Source organism: Microcaecilia unicolor, chromosome 1, assembly GCF_901765095.1.
Source record: "Microcaecilia unicolor chromosome 1, aMicUni1.1, whole genome shotgun sequence".
In the NCBI taxonomy this organism is placed as follows: Eukaryota; Metazoa; Chordata; class Amphibia; order Gymnophiona; family Siphonopidae; genus Microcaecilia; species Microcaecilia unicolor.
The window spans coordinates 644,669,941-644,687,477 of NC_044031.1; the positions used below are offsets into that span (position 1 = coordinate 644,669,941).

At 48.9% G+C, this 17,537-nt stretch overlaps 1 protein-coding gene across 1 annotated transcript in view; it reads right to left on the reverse strand.

Annotated features, from left to right (window-relative positions):
- The window catches only part of LOC115460548 (cobalamin binding intrinsic factor-like), a 34,681-nt gene extending 28,951 nt beyond the window's left edge, over positions 1 to 5,730 (reverse strand). The window contains exon 1 of the mRNA XM_030190313.1: positions 5,600 to 5,730. Coding sequence (XP_030046173.1) covers positions 5,600 to 5,675 — 76 coding nt within the window. The 5' untranslated portion in view covers positions 5,676 to 5,730. The remainder of the gene's footprint in view (positions 1 to 5,599) is intronic.
- Between the last annotated feature and the right edge of the window lie 11,807 nt (positions 5,731 to 17,537).

Sequence of the window (17,537 nt, forward strand, 5' to 3'; positions counted from 1 at the left end):
GCCTATTATATCTAATTTTTCATTTAGTGCAATATATTCTAACTCTCCCATCCAGGGCCGCCGAGAGACTGGGCCGGGCCCCCTGCCGCACTCGCCACCTCGCCCCCCCCCCCCGAGGTTGCCACTGCCGCTCCCCCTCCACCCCCCCTGAGGTCACCACCGCTCCCCCCCTGAGATCGCCGCAGCCACTGCTCCCCCCTCCACCCCCCCCCAAGGTTGCTGCCACCGCTCCCCCCTCCGTCCGTCACCGGGCCAGGCCCCCTGCATTGAAATTGCAGTCTCACCTCCGTGAAAGCAGCGCTGCAGGCAGCAGAATGCCTCCCTTCAGCCCTCTTTTCCTCCTTGTGTCCCGTCTTCGCAGAAGTTACATCAGATGAGGGCGGGACACAGGGAGGGAAGGAGGGCCGAAGGGAGGCATTCTGCTGCCTGCAGCGCTGCTTTCACGGAGGTGAGACTGTGATTTCAATGCAGGGAGCAGACAACGGAGGGTGGGTGGGACTGGGGCACTGGGCCCCCCTTGGAGGCCCGGGCCCCGGGAATTTTGTCCCCCCTGCCCCCCCCCCCCTCTCGGCAGCTATGCTCCCATCTTATTTCTTAGGCTCCTGGCATTCACATATAGACATTTCAAACTATGTTTGTTGTTCCTATTTACATCATGCTTAGTACTTGACAGTATTAATTTGCAATCTTTTGTCTGATTTTTATTTTTATTTAAGGACACCTGATCTACTACGGTCTCTTTTGCAAACTCACTATCGGGATACCCTATCTTCCCTGTTTTGGTGATACCTTTGAAAGATATCTGATCCCGAACCATGCGCTTTTGAGCGACTGTCAGCCTTCCCCCCCCCCCCCCCCCCCCCCCCATTTCTAGTTTAAAAGCTGCTCTATCTCCTTTTTAAATGCCGATGCCAGCAGCCTGGTCCCACCCTAGTTAAGGTGGAGCCCATCCTTTCTGAATAGGCTCCCCCTTCCCCAGAATGTTGCCCAGTTCCTAACAAATCTAAAACCCTCCTACCTGCACCATCGTCTCATCCACGCATTGAGACTCCGGAGCTCTGCCTGTCTCTTGGTTCCTGCGTGTGGAACAGGTAGCATTTCAGAAAATGCTATCCTAGAGGATCTGGATTTGAGCTTTCTACCTAAGAGCCTAAATTTGGCTTCCAGAACCTCTCTCCCACATTTTCCTATGTAATTGGTACCCACATGTACCAAGACAGCCGGCTCCTCCCCAGCACTATCTAAAATCCTATCTAGGTGACGCGTGAGGTCCGCAACAGGCGATCCTCACGTCCACCAGCCACCCAACTATCTATATGCCTAATGATCGAAGCACCAACTACAACAGCTGTCCTAACCTTTCCCTCCCGGGCAGCACTTGGAGACATATCCTCGGTGCGAGAGGATAGTACATCCCCTGGTGGGCAGGTCCTGGCTACAGGAGTACTTCCTACTTCACCAGGGTGATGCTCTCCTTCTAGGAGACCTCCCTCTTCCAAGGTAGCACAGAGGCTACCAGACTGGAGGTGGGACTTCTCTACAACATCCCTGTAGATCTCCTCTATGTACCTCTCTGTCTCCCTGAGCTCTACCAAATCTGCTACTCTAGCCTCAAGAGAACGGACACATTCTGAGAGCTAGGAGCTCTTTGCATCGGGCACACACATATGACATCTCACCAACTGGGAGATAATCATACATGTGACACTCAATGCAAAAGACTGGATAGCACCCCTCTGGCATTTACTGAGGATATCCTTGGTATAGTGTTGGGTGTGAACAATCCCTCGTAGCTCCTGGCTTCATTGCCCTGAAACAAAAGTAGATGTAGCCCCTGGACTGGAATACCAGGAGCTGGAGTCATAGACTTAGGAAACAGTATAGCAAAGGTAGGTGAAACCTGGATTGGAGTACCAGGAGCTGACAAAAGTCTTGAAAGTAAGTGACTTTGAAATAAAACCACATATTGGGACTCTGTGTAGCAGGGAGGGCTCCCAAATGTGAGGTACATGGCAGTTACAAAGTTTTCCAAATTGCATAAAAGTGAGCTCATCCAACAAGGAAGTAACCCAGCATAAGGTTTTTCCTTTGAGGAGGAGGTAATTGACGCCCATCTGAGCCTTTTCTATAAGAACCTCCTGTGGGTGTGCCAGGAACCACTGGAAACACTTGATAAGAAACGTTTCTACCTTTCTAATGCAGAGCTGTCAAATTACCCAGTTCCAGGAGGGAGACTTTGACCAGTTCAGGTTTTGAACTTATACCTCAAAGCAGGGGGCCCTTTTCAGAGAGAGCAGCGATTTTACACAGCTGCTCCGGCATCTGTGTGTGTGTGTGTGTGTGTGTGTTGGGGGGGGGGGGGGGGGGAGGATGGAAAGGGGTTGTGCATTGCTTTTCTCCTTTTGCAGTTTTCTGCAATTGCTGCTCCTTTTTGTAGTGGAGGGACTTTGTAGAGCAGTCTGCTGTTTGCACATTTATTTTTTACAAGAGGCTCTATGTCTGGCAGAGCCTCATGTAAAATAGTATGGGAATTCCCTCATCCTGACTTGAATATGTAAATTCCCCTTTCCATTTTCCTGTACATTTGTCTACAAGAAGCTCTATGTCTGGCAGAGCCTCATGTAAAATAGTATGGGAATTCCCCACATCCTGACTTGAATATGTAAATTCCCCTTTCCACTTTTCCTGTACATTTGTCTACAAGAAGCTCTATGTCTGGCAGAGCCTCATTTAAAATAGTATGGGAATTCCCCACATCCTGACTTGAACATGTAAATTCCCCTTTCCACTTTCGAAAATCAGCCTCTAAATTCTCAGAAGACTGACCTCTTTGATTTTAGTTGAGTTCCAGAGCACAGAGAGTCAATGTGACAGTAGTGAAAAGCTGGATATAAACTTCAAGTGACTCACCACTAGGAGACACAGGTTTTCAGCACCAGAAGGCAGGCTTGAACTCCTCTTCAGAAACTCAAAAAGAACAAGTTTACCACACAAGTATATTATCTGTTATGTCTGTAGTCTATAACAAAAAGCAGGCACCTACTTTCCTTATAGATAGTGAAGATTATAAAGCTAAGCTAAGTTATATTTGTTTCATTATCACAATATCACTTTTGAAATTGGTAGACGGGTGTGTTATCTTTTGAATGTGCGATGATCACATTAAAAGTTTGGCCAAGCAATTGACCTGTTTGGTTTGTGATGGCCCACTGATATTTATGAGCATATTTTACACCTAATAAATTTTGTTTGGTGTGAAGTCTGTGGGATTATTATTTGGTATTCACTTGGTTTATCCCAGATTGTGATTTATAATTATGACCTCTCTTGCTTATTGAATATCCGGGTTTAGCAGGGTCAGCAGAACTTATCTGGGTTGGCGTCTCTCCGCTCAGATAAGTCTCACTGAATATCAGCCCACATGTGTATGGTTCAGCCTGATTGTTTGTTTTTTTATTTGAAATCTGTTTTATTGAAGAATGAAAATATGGATATAAACCAAAACATCCCCAGCCCAACCCCTCCCCCAACCAACAAAAGATATAAATTATGATGGCCAACCAAGGTACAACCAATACAGTGTAAAACAATGGAAACAACAGCTTCCTCTGAGGCCAGGATTCTTAAGGCCTCAAATAACTCTACCAGCAGCTAACACGCCCCCCCCCCCCCCCCCCCCCCCACACACACACACACACATATTCTTAAGTCCCCTTCCCACTGGTTCAGCCTGGTTTTAAAAACAAGCTGGCTGATATTCAAAACTATTTAACTGGCCAGGAATGGCTCCTGGAGAGTTAAATAGCATTTTAGCGCCTAACCATGGATATTCAGCAGGAGATAACTTGTTATCTCCGTTGAATATTTGCGGTTAGCCGCAGCTGGCTATATCGCGTGACATAACCAGTTAGGCATGGATATTCAGTGTCAAACCAGCTATGTTTAGTGGTTAAAATAGGTCGCATAAATAGCAGGCCTATCTTTAACTGCTAAACACTTCATTGGTGAGTGCTGAATATTGACTTAACCAGTTACATTACCGCGGTCAAAACTGAAACTGGATATTCAATGCCAGTCGCCGGATACAGACCGGCATTGAATATCTGGTCTGAGCGGCAGTGTCAGACGGTCACTACTGAGCCTGATGTCGGCTGAATATCGGTGGAAGGTACCTTACAGTGAATTTATCAGTTTTTTTATACCACTGAAAGCACATATGTACAGTTATGGCTAACAAAGGAATAAAGCACGTGAATTAGTGTATGTTTCTGCAACTGATATGCAGACATGTACCCCCCGTTATTCAGCACTACTTAACCAGCCAGGAATGGGTCCTGGCCAGTTAAATAGCATTTAGCCAGCTAACTGCTAATATTCAGCAGGAGATAGCCGGTGAGTGCCGATATTCAGTGCTGGGTTAAGTGGTGAAATAGCACTGTGTAAACAATAGTCCTATTTTTAACCGCTAAGAACTTAACTGGTAAGCACTGAATATCAGCTTAACCAGTTAAGTTCCGGTGGCCAAAAACAGGGCTGCTGAGAGACTAAATGGAGCCTGGGAAAACGCTGCCTCTGGGACCCCTCCCCCAGCATTGTTGCCTCCGCCGACCCCCCCCCCCCCCCCCCAAGATCTACTGTCCCACCATCCCCAATTGCTGCTGCCACCTGCCTGCCATAACTGTTAGGTACCTTGGCTGGCGGGGATCCCAAGACCCTGCCAACAGAAGAGTTCGTCCTCCAGCTCTGCTCTTCTTCCTTCTGCCGCATGACCTTCCTCTGCGGCTGCTTTTTCTCTCAGGTCGCGCATGTGCAGCCTAAGGGGAAAAGCTGCCACAGGGGAAGGCCATACAGCAGACTGTGAAGAAAAGCAGCCTGCTGTGTCTGTTCCTCTAGGTCCTCCCCAGTTTTCTTTCTCCTGCTCTTGTCGGGACAGGAGAGAGAGACCCCGGCACAGGGGCCCCCCTTGGAGGCCCGGGCCCGGGGAATTTTGCTCCTCTCATCCCCCCTCTCTGCGGCCCTGGCCAAAAATGAAAATGCCGGTCACCGGAAACGTCCTGGCATTAAATATTCAGGGTTAACACTGAACGCGGCACTTATACGGGCTACTTCCCGCAGGCTGAATATTGGCCCTGTAGTTTCCAATCCTACCCCCAAAATGCCCTCTCTCCCCTGCAATGTTTGTTTTAAAAAAACAGCCAAATAAAGGTGCATCGTAGGAGTACCTGTGTACTGTCAGGCAGCTGAAAATCCACTAAGGTGGATTCAATTTAGCCAATCTCTGTATAACCTTTTGGATTACACAGAAAAGGACAATTTTGCATCTTTAATAAAGAAAATCATATACACAAAGAAAGAGACAGGGAAATACACAGAGCAAAATATAGAGACAGAAGCTAAAGTTATTCTTTTTGCTGCTGGGGTTCTCAGAATTGAAATAGTGCCCATACAATGGCAAAATAACCTATCCCCCCCCCCTCCCCCCAGTAATGATTTCTGATGTCAGTTGTCCCATGCTTTTCCTGTTCTCCTGGTGCATATTTCAGATTCTCTTACATCTTTTTGATTTTAATGTACCTACTTTTTCTCTCAATAGACTCACCATTAGCTGCCGGTGCATCAAGTCCCCACACATTTACAACAAGTGCAAACAGGACACAAAATGTGAACGATAACATGGTGGCAGCCTTTACAGCACAGCTCAGAAGTGATATTTAGGTCTAGAAAACATCCCGTCTCCTATTTAAATACCACACACCCTACATGATGAAATGCACAAATCGGTTCTGACTTCCTTCATGGATCTTAGAAAAGCAAACAGGGAGAGGTGAAGATAAAGAACTGGCCACCTGGGTTGCCATAGATGAGAAAACATACATTACAGTTACCTGCAGCAGAGTGTTTAAACATTAAAAAGTAAATATTTAGCTGGCACCAATGAGTGTTTTGTTGACTGCTACTGATGTTCCTGGATAATCAATTTCGGGCCATGTCTGGGCTTCAGCAGGGCTGCCGAGAGGGGGGACAAAATTCCCAGGGCCTGGGCCTCCTGCGGACGTCAGACGCACAGAAGCCCTGCAGAGTACAGCGAAGATCAGCTGAGAGGAGCGCGTCTGTGTGGGCCGCGCATGCCAGAGTCAGAAGACAGCACTTCTGCTGGCGGGGGTTCGGGTGGAAGGGGCCCGGCCCAGTGGCAGAGGCGGGTGGGACTGTGGTGCCGGGCCCCCCTCAGGGGGAGCGGCGACAACCTGGGGAGGTGGCAGTGGGGGCGGGGTGCAGGGGGCGGGGCCGGCCTTGTCCCGGGCCCGGCCCAGTCTCTCAGCGGCCCTGAAAGCAGCTGCAGCCTTTGTTTACTCATACTGTTGTAGAGTCTCTTCATTTGGTAAGGATGGGGTTAAACAGGATTGAGTGAGGAATTGACATAAGTACATAAGTATTGCCATACTGGGAAAGACCAAAGGTCCATCGAGCCCAGCATCCTGTTTCCAACAGTGGCCAATCCAGGTCACAAATACCCGGCAAGATCCCAAAAATGTACAAAACATTTTATACTGCTTATCCCAGAAATAGTGGATTTTCTCCAAGTCCATTTAATAACGGTCTATGGACTTTTCCTTTAGAAAGCCGTCCAAACCTTTTTTAAACTCCGCTAAGCTAACTGGAGGGATCCCCATCTCTGAAGTTATTAAAACATCAAGGGGGAAAGTCTTTAAATGACATTCAAAATTTGGTGCTGAAAAAAAATCAGCTCAAAATGGTATTCTATAACGGACTTTCTGGAATTGGTGCCCTTTATAGAGCAGCGCATACCGCTGGGATCCGTCAACTTTTGGTGTGAGGAGTTACACTAACTGAAACCAGGTGTAAGTCCCTGCATGCAAGTTGGGTGCAGATCTTCTGAATTCTGTAACACTGTAACCTTTTCAAGGGAACGCTCCTGACCTGCCCATGGTCCTCCCATGGCCACACTCCCTTTGTAGATCCATGCGGAAAAACTCAGGCGCTATGCTATAAATGAGCGCATAAGTGTGTTTTTATGCATATCTGCCATTTCTGCCCCATTTTGGCACCTTGCATCTGTTACAACATTTTTCCATGCTGAAATTTTGGCACCAAAGTAGCGCCTAACATTGGTGCTGTATATAGAATTTTTCCCCCAAGTGTGCAGCCTTTTGTAATTTCCCCTATATAGATTCTGCAAACACACATGCATTTACCAGCATATACCAGAATTTAACATTACTAGATAAGCTCGGGATTGGTGGAAACATACTTAACTGGATCAAGGGCTTCCTAACCACAAGAACATATCAAGTAAAATCAAATTCAAACATATCATAACTGTGGAAAGCAGACTGTGGAGTACCGCAAGGATCACCGCTATCATCGATCCTATTCAACTTAATGATGACCCCACTTGCCAAGTCCTTATCCAACCATGGACTTAACCCTTTCATATATGCAGACGATGTCACAATATACATTCCTTACAAAACCAAACTGACAGAAATCACCAACGAAATCAAGCGCGGCCTGAACATCATGGATTCATAAGCAAATGCATTTCAACTAAAACTCAATAAAGAAAAAACTAATTGTCTCATCCTCTCATCCCAACACAGCACGGACATCCCCACAAGTATCAACACCCCAGATCACACCCTTCCTATCTCAGACAGCTGGAAAATCCTCGGAGTTACAATGTGTCGCGCCTCACGCGCTCGACGCGCTCTCGAGGACCTTGGCATACCTTCAGGCTTCGTCCCCGGGAGCGCGGGGTTTGTGAGTCCTTAAGGCAAAATCACCCTCCAGGTAGAAAGCAGGAAAGACTGAACCGGAACTCCGGACTGGAGTTGTACACCGGAACACTCGGAACTGAAACGCACCGGACTGGTGCGCACTGGAGTGGGGCCCACTGGACTGGACACACTGGAGTGGCCCCACTGGACTGGAACATACAGGAGTGAAACCCGCTGGACTGGAACACACTGGAGCGGAACCCACGGAACTGGAACACCCTGGACCTAGGCTTCACCTACACTTGACTGCCTTCCCCCTCGGGTTGAGCCCTCAGGTTCTTGCAGCCGGTAGGACTTACAGGAACAGCAGGAATGAAGATCCAGGAGTGCCCCCTGGCACCTAGGCGAAGGCAAGGCAGACAATCAGGAACTATCCGGGTTCTAGCAGTCAGCAGGAATCGACACAATGACAAGTAAGCTGGACCCAGGCTCATAGAGACGCTGTACCCGGGCAGCCCAGTCATACACAGGAACATACACAGAGCAAACTCAAGAGACTTGGAAGGCTATACACCAGCTAACAAGTCATGCCCTGGACCCAAACGCAGAAGACTAGCACGGCTTGACACAGGCTACACGCCAGCGGGGCCTAAGCTGGCTAGTCTACACTAAGAACAAACACAGTCTTGGAATAGTGGCTAGCAAGGGCGGCTAGTCTCACTCTAGGAACAAACACAATCTTGGAATAGTGGCTAGCAAGGGCGGCTAGTCTAACACTAGAAACAAACACAGACTTGGAAATGGCTAGCAGGACGGCTAGCTGACACGAGGAACAAACATGGAACACTAGTAAAGCTATGCACAGGCAACAAGCCAGACGGTGCCTCAGCTAACTAGTCATATCTTGGAAACAAACATAGAGAACTAGTAAAGCTATGCACAGGCAACAAGCCAGACGGTGCCTAAGCTAACTAGTCATACCTTGGAAACAAACATAGAGCACTAGTAAAGCTATGCACAGGCAACAAGCCAGACGGTGCCTAAGCTAACTAGTCATACCTTGGAAATAAACATAGAGCACTAGTAAAGCTATGCACGGGCAACAAGCCAGACGGTGCCTAAGCTAACTAGTCATACCTTGGAAACAAACATAGAGCACTAGTAAAGCTATGCACAGGCAACAAGCCAGACGGTGCCTTAGCTAACTAGTCATACCTTGGAAACAAACACATAGAACTAGTAAAGCTATGCACAGGCAACAAGCCAGACGGTGCCTAAGCTAACTAGTCTGAACAAACATAAACACTAGCAAAGCTATACACAGGCTATAAGCTACACGGTGCCTAAGCTAACTAGTCTGAACAAACATAAAACACTAGCAAAGCTATACACAGGCTATAAGCTACTCAGTGCCTAAGCTAGCTAGTCAAACAAACATAGAAACTCACACAGAGCAAACACTGACACCGGGTACAGAGCACTCTATACACCAGGACCTTTAGATGAGATGGAATTAGATACAAAGGCAAAGGCTCTAGTCTTCAGGTGACTAATAAAGCCCATCAACACCAGAGCCACAGGTGCAGCAATCACCTTGCAACCAAACAGAGGCTTGACACTCAGAGCAGGCATCCCATAGAAAGTAACAGCGGGAGCCATCTTGGATACTGGCAGAGACGAAGAGGCGGCAGCCATCTTGGAAGAGGCAAAGCCCACACAGGTGAGGTTCAGTAGGGCAATCAGCACACAGAGCCAGAGAGAACCTAAGACAGACACAGACACAGAGACAAGCAGGGGCCAGCACAGACACTGACTCCCAGAAACAGGGTAAGTCTGAAGGGTGGCACGGCCACCAACGGGACAGTATCCCTTCCTCAAGACCCCCCTCTCGGTCTCCCGGAGGTGGTCGGGTATCCAGGGGTAACTATGATGAAACTTCCTGATAGGTCTCAAAAGCCAGACATAGATCACTGGGCTGGAAGTCACAAGGAAGATCAAAACTGGCAAACAAAAATAGAACTTGTGACCAGGAAGCTCCTTCGAGTCACCACGGGGCAATCTCAGGAACATGGATGCATCAAGAGGAACACAATTCAAAAGTAACCCTCCCCTGAGGGAACCCACAATGTCCTGACCCTCTTGGCAAATCCATGAAATGACAGGAACAGGACTGGAGTCACTACCCCAGCTGACATCAGAAGCTGGGCTGAGGCTCAAGGTGGCATTCCCATCTTGGCAGGAGCTAGAAGTCTGAACAGAAATGAATCTGAACCTAGCACCTGGGTTGGCCTCAACCCCTTGACTGGAACTGAATTCAGGAGCCTGACTGGAACGAGAACTCAACAGAAAGTCAGCCTCCTGACGGACACTGGACCTTAGGACGACCTCAACATCTTGGTCGGACTTGGAACTAGACACGGACTCAGCCTCCTGGCTGGAACTAGAACTCGGAACAGGCTTAGCATCTTGGTTAGAACTGGAACTTGGAAGAGATTCAGCTGCAGGGCTGGACGCCCCTCTCTGGCCGGACTGGGACGTCTCTCTAACCTTAGCTTCGGGCGGCCTCTGCCGAGCAGGGTTCAAGAGGAGACGGCCCTGGTATCCCCAGAGCATGCTAGCAGGCTGAAATGCAGAAAAGGGGTTTCTCCGGGCTCCAAGCCGTTGAACACACCCTCTCTCAGCTATAGCTTCGGAGATCTTCTCCCAGGCTGAATCAACACAAGGTCTATCACAGTCCTCTGGGAACATCATCTCTTCCTCAATAGCAGACTCAATATCGTGGCTGACCTCTGCACTCGGTGCAGACTCAGCATCTTGACTGGACTTGCAACTCGATCCAGGTTCAGCATCTTGACTGGACTTGCAACTCGGTCCAGGCTCAGCATCTTGACTGGACTTGCAACTCGATCCAGACTCAGCATCTTGACTGGACTTGCAACTCGATCCAGGCTCAGCATCTTGACTGGACTTGCAACTCGATCCAGGCTCAGCATCTTGACTGGACTTGCAACTCGATCCAGGCTCAGCATCTTGACTGGACTTGCAACTCGGTCCAGGCTCAGCATCTTGACTGGACTTGCAACTCGATCCGCCCTCTGCCTCCTGGCAGGGACGGAACTTTAACTGAGGCTTGGCCGAACACACCCTTAGGGCAGGGATCGGCGGCTCAATCTGAAGCGCCCCTTGAACTGGGGTTCGGAGCTTGCTTGGAGGTGCCCTCAAGACTGGAAGCGGTGGTGCCACCTGAACCACCCTGTGGACTGGCACCGGAGGCTTGGTTAGAAGCCCCCCTTGAACTGGACTCAGTGGCTTGACTGGACGGGTCACTTGAACAAGAACCGGAGACTTGACCCGAAGCGCCACTTGCACAGGAATCTGAGGCTCCATCGAAGGCCTCCCTCGGACTGGACTCGGAGACTTCCAAGGACATGCCATTTGAAGGAGGACTGGAGGCTCGACCCGAAGCGCCACTTGCACAGGAATCTGAGGCTCCCTCGACAGCTTCCCTCGGACTGGACTCGGAGACTTCCAAGGGCATGCCATTTGAAGGAGGACTGGAGGCTCGACCCGAAGTGCCACTTGCACAGGAATCTGAGGCTCCATCGACAGCTTCCCTCGGACTGGACTCGGAGACCTCAAAGGGCAGGCTATTTGAAGGAGGACTGGAGGCTCGACCTGGAGCGCCACTTGCATAAGAATCTGGGGCTCCATTGACGGCCTTCCTCGAACTGGTCTCAGAGACTTAAGCCTCCTCGTTACTTGGACTGGAAGAGGAGGTTCAGTATGAAGCATCCCCTGGACTGGACTCAAGCGCCTAGGAGGCCGCGCTACTTGAACTGAGGTCCGGGGCTTGTTCTGACGCTTCCCTCGGCCCGACCTCAGTGGCTTGGCTAGAGGCTTCACTCGGAAAGGTTCCCAATGCTCCACCGGAACCCCTCCTCGAGCCGGACTTAGCATTGGTGGGCTAGGATCCCGACGACGAATTACCCCACCATAGTATGGCCGGCTACTCGGCTGAGGTGGGCGAAAAAACCCGGGCGGAGAACAGTCCCGGCCTCTCTCAAGCTCAGACTCCAGAGTATCCCACAAATCAGGGTCTTCCCGAAGTTGGCGGCGGTACTCACTGAGCGTGATGGCCGAATTCATGTCAGAAACTGGGTCATAGGGCCCAAAAACTGGGTCATAGTGGCACAGACTTCGGTAAATACGCTCCTTCTCCGCTGCTGCTTCAGGAGTAGCCATAAAGGCTGGATTCGTCAGAAGTATCTCTCGGTATTTCTCCAGGCTTGTCTTGGGATCCAAAATGGACACTAGACTGTCCTCGGAATCAAAAAAAATTTCAGAAGTTCCCCTCGGATTGTCCGTGGGGCATGAACTTATGGGCATAAAGCCCACCTGGACTGATGATCTCGCCGAACTCATGGCCTTTGTATTCTGTCGCGCCTCACGCGCTCGACGCGCTCTCGAGGACCTTGGCATACCTTCAGGCTTCGTCCCCGGGAGCGCGGGGTTTGTGAGTCCTTAAGGCAAAATCACCCTCCAGGTAGAAAGCAGGAAAGACTGAACCGGAACTCCGGACTGGAGTTGTACACCGGAACACTCGGAACTGAAACGCACCGGACTGGTGCGCACTGGAGTGGGGCCCACTGGACTGGACACACTGGAGTGGCCCCACTGGACTGGAACATACAGGAGTGAAACCCGCTGGACTGGAACACACTGGAGCGGAACCCACGGAACTGGAACACCCTGGACCTAGGCTTCACCTACACTTGACTGCCTTCCCCCTCGGGTTGAGCCCTCAGGTTCTTGCAGCCGGTAGGACTTACAGGAACAGCAGGAATGAAGATCCAGGAGTGCCCCCTGGCACCTAGGCGAAGGCAAGGCAGACAATCAGGAACTATCCGGGTTCTAGCAGTCAGCAGGAATCGACACAATGACAAGTAAGCTGGACCCAGGCTCATAGAGACGCTGTACCCGGGCAGCCCAGTCATACACAGGAACATACACAGAGCAAACTCAAGAGACTTGGAAGGCTATACACCAGCTAACAAGTCATGCCCTGGACCCAAACGCAGAAGACTAGCACGGCTTGACACAGGCTACACGCCAGCGGGGCCTAAGCTGGCTAGTCTACACTAAGAACAAACACAGTCTTGGAATAGTGGCTAGCAAGGGCGGCTAGTCTCACTCTAGGAACAAACACAATCTTGGAATAGTGGCTAGCAAGGGCGGCTAGTCTAACACTAGAAACAAACACAGACTTGGAAATGGCTAGCAGGACGGCTAGCTGACACGAGGAACAAACATGGAACACTAGTAAAGCTATGCACAGGCAACAAGCCAGACGGTGCCTCAGCTAACTAGTCATATCTTGGAAACAAACATAGAGAACTAGTAAAGCTATGCACAGGCAACAAGCCAGACGGTGCCTAAGCTAACTAGTCATACCTTGGAAACAAACATAGAGCACTAGTAAAGCTATGCACAGGCAACAAGCCAGACGGTGCCTAAGCTAACTAGTCATACCTTGGAAATAAACATAGAGCACTAGTAAAGCTATGCACGGGCAACAAGCCAGACGGTGCCTAAGCTAACTAGTCATACCTTGGAAACAAACATAGAGCACTAGTAAAGCTATGCACAGGCAACAAGCCAGACGGTGCCTTAGCTAACTAGTCATACCTTGGAAACAAACACATAGAACTAGTAAAGCTATGCACAGGCAACAAGCCAGACGGTGCCTAAGCTAACTAGTCTGAACAAACATAAACACTAGCAAAGCTATACACAGGCTATAAGCTACACGGTGCCTAAGCTAACTAGTCTGAACAAACATAAAACACTAGCAAAGCTATACACAGGCTATAAGCTACTCAGTGCCTAAGCTAGCTAGTCAAACAAACATAGAAACTCACACAGAGCAAACACTGACACCGGGTACAGAGCACTCTATACACCAGGACCTTTAGATGAGATGGAATTAGATACAAAGGCAAAGGCTCTAGTCTTCAGGTGACTAATAAAGCCCATCAACACCAGAGCCACAGGTGCAGCAATCACCTTGCAACCAAACAGAGGCTTGACACTCAGAGCAGGCATCCCATAGAAAGTAACAGCGGGAGCCATCTTGGATACTGGCAGAGACGAAGAGGCGGCAGCCATCTTGGAAGAGGCAAAGCCCACACAGGTGAGGTTCAGTAGGGCAATCAGCACACAGAGCCAGAGAGAACCTAAGACAGACACAGACACAGAGACAAGCAGGGGCCAGCACAGACACTGACTCCCAGAAACAGGGTAAGTCTGAAGGGTGGCACGGCCACCAACGGGACACAATGGACCGTAACTTAACACTTGAGAGCCAAGTGGCATCCACAACAAAGAAAATGTTCCACTCAATGTGGAAACTCAAATGCATGAAGCAATTCTTCCCGAGGGAAACATTTCGCAACCTGATACAATCAATGGTACTAAGCCACTTAGATTACTGCAATGGAATTTATGCGGGATGTAAAGAACAAACCTTAAAGAAACTTTAGACCACTCAAAACACGGCAGCTAGGCTTATACTTGGTAAAACGCGATTTGAAAGAGCAAAACCCCTCCGCGAAAAACTACACTGACTCCCAATCAAAGAATGCATTGCCTTCAAAATCTGCACCCTGGTTCACAAAGAGGGGAATAATTGAACGGTGCTGGCGAAATTGATGGCCAGCCATCTTCGGGCCCGGCGCCGTAAGCGGGTGGAGCCAAGCGTATTTTCAAAATATGCTTGGCACCAGCCAAATCGCTTGCTGGGTTTAGAATAGGATTGCCGGCAGATTGCCGGGTGTAGATGAGATGGCCGGCTCCGATTTTCAACCATAATGGAAACCGGACCCGGCCATCTCAAACCCAGCAAAATGCAAGGCATTTGGCCATGGGAGGAGCCAACATTTGTAGTGCACTGGCCCCCCTGACATGCCAGGACACCAACCGGGCACCCTAGGGAGCACTTAAAAAATATTAAAAAAACAAAACAAAATTAGCTTCCAGGTGCATAGCACCCTTCCCTTGTGTGCTGAGCCCCCCAAACCAACTGCCCACAAGTCTACACCATTACCATAGCCCTAAGGGGTGAAGGGGGCACCTACATGTGGGTACAGTGGGTTTTGGAGGGCTCAACATTAACCACCACAAGTGTAACAGGTGGGGGGGGGGATGGGCCTGGGTCCACCTGCCTGAAGTGCAGTGCACCCACTAAAAACTGCTCCAGGGACCTGCATACTGCTGTCAGGGAGCTGGGTATGACATTTGAGGCTGGCATACAGGCTGGCAAAAAATGTTTAATTTTTTTTTTTGTGTGGGAGGGGGTTGGTGACCACTTGGGGAGTAAGGGAAGGTGATCCCCGCTTCCCTCCGGTGGTCATCTGGTCAGTTGGGGCTCTTTTTTGGGATTTGGTCCTAAAAATACATGGACCAAGTCCGCCCAGCGAAATACTCGTTCGAGCTGGTGGTTTTTTTTTCATAATAAGGTGAAGCCGGCCATCTCCTAACCCCGCCCTGCTCCACCCCCTTCTCACCTTCGCTACCCAACCAACATGCCCCCTTGAAGGTTGGCCAGCGCCACAATGAAAAAGCAATTTGATAATATCGATTTGGCCGGGAGTGAGAGATCGCCGGCAATCTCCCGATTTGTGTCGAAAGATCGCCGGCGATCCCTTTCGAAAATAAGCCTGAAAATCATCTACAGAGAAGCCCCGAGTTACATGACAGACTTGATCAACTTACCAATTAGAAATACATCCGAATCAACACGATCTTATCTAAATCTACACCACCCAAGCTGCAAAGGACTTAAATACAAAACAACTTATGCATCTAGTTTTTCCTACATAGGCACACAACTGTGGAACGCATTACCAAAAGCCTTGAAAATGACGTACGACCACCTAAACCTCCGGAAATCACTAAAAACCAACCTGTTTAAAAAGGCATACCCTACTGATCCAACTTAAATGCCTAATCTCTGCAACACAACCAAACTAAAGCACGTGATGGGCATAAGACAACTGCTCCGTTCTCCGATTCCCTAATGTGGCTGTGCCACTTGAACTTGATCTTACCATAACATCACCCTGTATTTGTTCACACCGGAGCCTGCAAAGGCCTCTCTGGTTCTATGTAAGCCACATTGAGCCTACAAATAGGTGGGAAAAAGTGGGATACAAATGTAACAAATAACAGTCCAATATATTTAATGATGGGGGTACAGTGCTCTAAAGTACTGGACCTCAGCTCTGTCTTGATGTGAGAAGAGTCACTGCTGAGGTCCGGTAACTTTAGAGCACTGTAAGCTTTAGAGTTTTGAAATTGTTTATTTTAGAAATATACACATGCACAGAAAAAGCATAGTCCCGCAAGGCGTTTTACACAAAAGCACCAGTAAGTAAATATGCAGATGATGATTTTGCAATGTACATTGTAGTTGCTGACTCATTTGCCACCCAATACAGACATCCTCTCACTCCAACAGCATTCCATACACCCCCCACGAAAACCTCCTCATATCATTCATAAATCTCTCCCCCTACCACTTTCTGACACAATATAGACCCACTTCCCACCCACCAGATCCTCCCCAACACAATATATACCTTCCCCCTCACCCCATCACCCTCCCCAACACTTACCAGGGCTGTCCCCTGCTGATATAACAGGAATTAGGAGCAAACCCCAATCACACCTGCTCCATGGGACACCAGGGTTCAAAATGGCACCTTTGATCCCTGGCAGTAATCTCACAGTACTACTGTTAAAGTAAGAGTCAAGCTGCCAAATAAGGGCACTGCCATTTTTCAAGATGGAGGTGAAATGAAGAGGAATTACCCCTTCCTAACTGGGTTACTGATCGAGATCCTACCGAAATATTGATCCTGACTCATTCTCTCCATCTCTTTCTCCTCTTTTTCCTCAAACTTCTTTGAAAAATTGCTTGATGACCAAACCCTCAGTTGGCACTCCACCTTATCGTCTGCATTCGACTCAATTGCCCCTCCTTGCTTTCACTCCTCTTCTGGTGCCTCCCGCAAACCCTGGTACCATAGCAGTCTTCGTCAGATGAAGCACCAGACTCGTTGAGCCAAACATCTTCGGAAGAAATCCAATTCCACTGCTGATCTGCAATTTTGTCAGGCACTCCACAGAAACTATAATTTTCACCTGAAAAAAGCTAAAGCTGCCTATTTTCAGACTCTTATCTCTTCTGCTCTTAATCCTTCAAGGGAACTATATTCTATTTACTGCTTCCTCAATCTACCCCCTTGTCCAGCTGAAAATCAGATTTGTCCCTTTGCGGAAGATCTAGCCCAATTTTTCAGTTCTAAGATTGCGTCCCTTAAGAGCGCTTTCTCCATTCCAGAGACAAATCCAGTTCCCTTATCCAATTGCTCCCTGAAAGCATCAGTTTGGGACACTTTTCAACCTTTGGCTCTGACCTCTCTTTCTCATCTTGTCTCTTACATGAAGCTCTTCACCTGTACACTGGACCCCTTCCCTTCTTCTTGACTAAGAAATCCTCATCCAAAACTGCTACCTTTTGCTCTCTCTCTCTCTCTGATCAACTCTAGCCTTTCCTCCAGCCAGTTTCCCTCCTCATGCAAGCTATCTGTCCCATTCTTAAGAATCCTACCCTAGATCCTTCTATTCCAGGCCACTATCGTCTGGTATCCAATCTTTACTTCCTTTTCAAGATCCTTGAAAAAGCTGTTTTCAATCGACTTTCCTCTTTTGCTGAAAAGTCCTTGGCTCTCCATCCTAGAC